This window comes from Eriocheir sinensis, chromosome 27 (genome assembly GCF_024679095.1).
Source record: "Eriocheir sinensis breed Jianghai 21 chromosome 27, ASM2467909v1, whole genome shotgun sequence".
Taxonomy (NCBI): domain Eukaryota; kingdom Metazoa; phylum Arthropoda; class Malacostraca; order Decapoda; family Varunidae; genus Eriocheir; species Eriocheir sinensis.
In genome coordinates, this window is record NC_066535.1 from 11,156,617 (window position 1) to 11,162,351 (window position 5,735).

At 44.9% G+C, this 5,735-nt stretch overlaps 1 protein-coding gene across 3 annotated transcripts in view; it reads right to left on the minus strand.

Annotated features, from left to right (window-relative positions):
* LOC127004133 (venom carboxylesterase-6-like) overlaps positions 1-5,042 on the minus strand; it is a 39,142-nt gene extending 34,100 nt beyond the window's left edge. For 2 of the 3 annotated variants that reach the window (XM_050871531.1, XM_050871532.1), the window contains exons 1-3: positions 4,898-5,042; positions 555-744; positions 1-16 (exon numbers count right to left, since the gene is read on the minus strand). The exon at positions 1-16 is cut by the window's left edge and continues 149 nt beyond it. In XM_050871531.1, coding sequence (XP_050727488.1) covers positions 1-16; positions 555-743 — 205 coding nt within the window. In that variant the 5' untranslated portion in view covers position 744; positions 4,898-5,042. The remainder of the gene's footprint in view (positions 17-554; positions 745-4,897) is intronic. The other variant, XM_050871528.1, reaches the window with a different exon arrangement.
* Between the last annotated feature and the right edge of the window lie 693 nt (positions 5,043-5,735).

Consider the following 5,735-nt stretch of genomic DNA (forward strand, 5'->3'; position numbering starts at 1 on the left):
CGGGCTTCACGGGGTCCTGCAACGCGTGGGCAAGGCGGGCTGTTAGGCCATGACGAGTCGCCTCACAACACGCCCCGCAGCACTGAATGGCAGCTTATTCATTATTAGTTTCTTTTTTTTAATCTATATATTCCTTCAACATTATCTATATATTTACTCTCAACAAAAGAAAGCCAAGGCTGCACAAAACAACACGATTAGTAAGAGCAATAAGTCAAGGCTCCTTTACAGCATCAGATAAGGTGGGAGAAAAGTAGCACACACACACACACACACACACACACACACACACACACACACACACACACACACACACGTGGGGCATGCGCGATAACCTTGAAGGAGCCTTGCACACGCCCAGGCCCAGTCAAGGCCAGTCGTCCGCAACACACCGGCCGCCGAAACAAATAAGGCAGCCGTTGACTTAACCAGTATTTCCTGGCCGTCTCGGATATCTTGTCGCGCACACACTCCACGTGGGGACTCGTCGCACAATAGCAATGAACTGTTATTCATATGAGCAACTTACCATGAATACAGGACAGTGTTTTTACCTTGAACCTGAACTCGCCGAGGGGAGGCCTAGCGTAGGGGATGCCATAGTAAGAGTGAAATGTTCTCCCGTTGATGGAGGTCTCTGATTTTCCCTCGATCCTTCCTCCTTCGGTTATCACAACAAGGGCACACTCTGACACCCCGACCACCGCCGCCGCCACCAGCAGCACCGAAGCCGCTACCTTCATCCTACGTCAAAAAAAGAAAATGTTAATCAGTCTATATATATAAATTGTAGTATGTGAGTTGTATTTTTTTCTCTGCCAGTTCTTTATCCAGTGAAGTATGCTCAAGGTTGTACGCTGGCAAACAAACATTCCTTCTCTCTTCAGTCTGCACAATAAAACACTCGTGACGCAGCTATATGGAGGGGCTGATGGAGGTTTGAAAGGATGGACTATTATGAGGAGGGTGAGAGGGGTGGGGAGGAGGAGGGAAGGAAGAGAATAGTGGGAGAAAGAGAGGAGGGAGGATTAAGGGATTCTGGTGATTGATGATTGATTGATGTGATGGGGATGAAAAACAGAAACGGCATCGTCATCAACAGCAAGTTTCTGACCTCTGCGAGAGACGATGTTTTCCTGAGTCATTATAATTTGCATCAAATCTCCAGTAGCCAGCAAGCTTTCCTCTCAAGAAGGTATGGCTACTTTGGGCTACTTGTGTCCCTTTATATGCACACTTCCTTGTGAAAAAAGTCATTCATCGCAAATATTTTCCGACGTCTTAATTGCCTGTTGAATTTTCCATCAGGCATGAGTCTTCTTTTTTTTGTGTGTGTTGTTTTCAAGCAGTTATAAAAATATTACCAACAAAATTTTCTAGCGCCCTGCAACCGCATGCAGTACCTTGGGAGAGAAGTTAATTATATTCATCTGGCTCTGTGTGTGTGTGTGTGTGTGTGTGTGTGTGTGTGTGTGTGTGTGTGTGTGTGTGTGTGTGTGTGTGTGTGTGTGTGTGTGTGTGTGTGTGTGTGTGTGAGAGAGAGAGAGAGAGAGAGAGAGAGAGAGAGAGAGAGAGAGAGAGAGAGAGAGAGAGAGAGAGAGAGAGAGAGAACACTCCTACTGTCTTTCCTATTCCCCACCTGTACCTCACCACTAACCCACTTCCTCTTCGTACTATACCCTTGATTAAAAAAAAAAAAAAAAAAAAAAAGAGAGAGAGCACGCCCGCGCAGCATTGAGTCGCCGAACATTTACTTGCCAGTACTTATACGTTCATCATTAATTGAGTAATGCTTTTCTTTATCTCCCTCGTCAAGCTCGCTGTAGCCTCCGTTATCAGTATCACGTGTACCGTTCTGGGAGTCCCATTTACTCTCAGTGGAACTTGATGTAAACCCCATTTTATCAAAGCAACAAAGTCCTGCAAGTAACGCCACGACTAAAGAGAATATTATATAAAGCGAACAAATCTTAAGTTTGACTTTTGATTTAGGAGATATAACACACGAGCAAGGAGAAAAAAATGTACCATAAGTAAAGCTTTCTTATATCCTGTTCGGAGTACCATAAACTGGTCTTTGCTTTAAGGTTTTGACAAGCTATTGGGTAGAGGACATTAGCGCAGTTTGGATAGAAAATGTTCCTCCTCCACCACCTCCTACTCCTCCTCCTCGTCCTCGTCCTCTGCCTCCTCTTCCTCCTACTCCTCAGTCTGCATCTTTCATCTTCTTTCTTTCCCTCTTCTCTTTCTCGTAGTTCTCCTTCTCTTCCTGTTCCTCTTCAATTGTTTTTTCTTTCACAATCAACTCCTCCTCCTCCTCCTCCTCCTTCTCCCCCACAAACACCACCACCACCTCCTCCTCCTCCTCCTCCTCCACCTCCTCCTCATCCTTTTCCTCTTTCTCCTTTCCCTCCTCGTTATCAACCATCAACTGCGGCATCAATATCCTTGCAATTTTCATCTTGTTGGTGAGGATGACTTAGCAAGAAATTCACGCCACTTCATGATGACAAGCTACGTGACGATCGATGTTTTTTGCTATTAGTGTTATTTTTCTTCCCGGGCGTGCATCAAGACAATAAAATGGTGTTGAGGAAATATATAAAATTTCTTTCTGGCCATCCGATGATTGTGGCAACTGGCTGACTTTCTCGACTCTAAATTAGTTGTATATTTTCCGCCTCGGCACGAAAGGAACATTTGATTTGAACAGGCCCCAGTAGTGGTAGTGTTAGTGTTAGTATAAGTTGTAGTAATAGTGATGGGGTATATTATTATTATCATCATCATCATCATCATCATACTATATCAATATCGAATGAATATAAAAACAAATAATAATGTAGTTTAACCTAGGTTCTGCGAATACACCAGTTTTTCATACTACAAATGTTTGTCACCTATAAGTTTACCCTTATAAGTTTGTCCGTGACTCACCTCCAAAGCAATAAGAGGCGTTCAGTAAAATGAACCGAGATGAGCAGCCTCCGACTCTGCCTCTAGAAACACCAGGTGCCTGGAGGCGCCCTAGCCATGCTTATGATGCTGGATGCAGGATGGTAAGAATACGCTATGCAGAGACAGTCCCATTATACGAGGCCAGCATGTATGAGTATCTGCTAAAAATGCCACTAACAAATTTCACGAACTCTCATAATATATAACCTGACTTAGCTGTCATTATCTAAGGCATACATTTGGCCCTTAACAACAATTAATATTTTGAGCTAGGTCATTAAAAGAAAAGCAAAATCACACACACACACACACACACACACACACACACACACACACACACCTCCCGTCTTGAACTTATAGTGAGGACTTTGCGTCTGGTGCCGAGTAGCTGCCACGGTCACCGATAACACGCCCGGCAGCCCGGCCCAACGGCACGCCGAGGTGCCCAGAATGTGTCATCTCCCCATCCTGCTAGCGACCCAGCCTGCCAGCCCTACCATCCCACTGCTGGCAAATGTTCTGTTTCAGTGAATGATGCAATGGCGGAGGCCTCATCCCAGAACAGACAGCATGACCCATCCACCTAGCTGTGCAGACCTAACCACCCTACATTTTTTTTTGTCTCGCTGACCCTAAGATCACACCGCCGTGCTAAGCCGGGTAACCTGAGTAGCTCGTCTACACCAGGATTAAAAAAGTACTACGTAGTAGTACGCTTTTAGTAGTGCAGTATATAATAGCAGTACGTTTACCAGTATGTATATGTATGAATAATGATAGTTCGATTAATATTAATTAGTATTATGTGCGATTAGTGGTTCCTTTAGCGGTTACGTAGTAGTCCGTTTAGTAAAACCTAGTACTCTTTTACTCGCTGTATGGTCAGATACGGAGAGTACTCTTTTAATCTTGCTCTGTCCTACCATACGAACTGGCCCGCACGATCCCTCCGACCCTTGCACTGGCCTGGAAATCAACACTGGTAGGCACCGGCTGTCCTGGACTCAACAGGACGTACTTTCCCCAGCATCCCCAGCTCTCCCACTCTTGGATAACTCAAGTCAGACCCACAAGAACCCCTCTCTCCATTTTCCTTGTTCTTGCAGTTGTTTACTTGCAACAGGCCAATTTCCAGCCAAATAAAACCATATATTATTATTATTATTATTGTCGTTATTATTACACACACACACACACACACACACACACACACACACACACACACACTGCACGCAAACATAGGCTTCGGCCTGGCAAGCTGAGGTTCGAGTCATGCTAAGGCCTAAAGATCTTACTGCTGACAAGGAGTGTTTACTGCCCCTCCCCCCACCCCCGTTGAGCAAGGGAGGTGAGGGGGCCGGTGTTGTGTATGGAGATCCTACCAGTGCTCAGAGATTGGTTAATGAGCTTGTCCTCACCGGGAAGATATTTGCTGGCGATCACGAGTTCAGCCCATGATTAGGTCGGTGCTAATTACACACACACACACACACACGCACACACACACACACACACACACACACAGATATATATATATCGATATATATCTATATATATCTAAATATATATCTATATCTATATATATATATATATACACACACACACACACACACACACACACAATATGATGGGCATGAAGCGGACAAGTGGATAACGTGGAATTTTTTCACATACATGAACCACTTATGAAAATGATAACTGGTTGGTAGAATATTTGATTTACTAAGTTAATAATATATATTAAGGGGCATCGTGCGGGCCGTGTCAACGTGCTCCTGTGTTGACGCTGCTAATTCTTTGCATGAATGTGCTCCGCGTGTTGACATGGAAATAAAACAAACGACTTCTCATATAAACTTTGTGACAGGAAAACAGCAAGGCTGATAAACAACAGCAAGACGTTGTCTGCGCCAGAGGCAGTGAATGAATTATGTCCTACCTTAATGTGTGGTGCCGTCCGAGTGCCCTGCCCGCCGGGGATTCCAGCACCACAGGTGACTGACCGGCCTGCCTGGCGTACGAGCACCCCTTACCCGCACCCTTGCAACGATAAGACGTAGGTAGCCTACCACCTGAGTGACTGATGCAAAATTCATACTGCATTGAACAGTTCCAAGAGAAATATACCTTAGTGTGATTTTTATACATTTTCTGGAAACTTTTTGTGTACTTATCTGGCAATGCGCTCTAATGACCGTCAGGGAATCGGTGCTTGTGACGGCGACAGATGAGTTACGGATGTCACGTAGCTTGAGCGTGTGGCCTTGAACCTCTATATAAACTGTGTGATGGCCAAGTTTTGATTTATGTGTTGATGGATTTTTAGAGACATCGCTTTCAATCTGTTTCACTGAAAGGAATCATAACGTTATGTGCCACATTCCTCTTCAGCAGGTCGACAAAGTAATGTTGGCCACGTTTTCTTAAGTCCGTGGTGGGCGCCCCGCTCATGCCTGAAGCTTCCATCGGACGTGATGACAATACCGCAGAAGACGATTATTTCGTTGCGGGTTACTGAATAGTGATAAAAGGCAATCATAAATATATCAATCGTAAGACTCGAGTATCGTTTCCTCAGAGAATACATCAGGCGGGGTGAAAGTGTGTTATAAAAAGATTTTGTCCCTCCGCGGAGGGACCATTGGTCATTGTCGGGTGAAGGCCAAGAAGAGTATGCAGATAGACGGACTCTATCGGCTGACGTCAGCCGAGCCTACCAAGTCGACGAGGGCTGGCTCGTCTCCGAGCGATGAATGTGTATAAAGGAATTTTTTCTC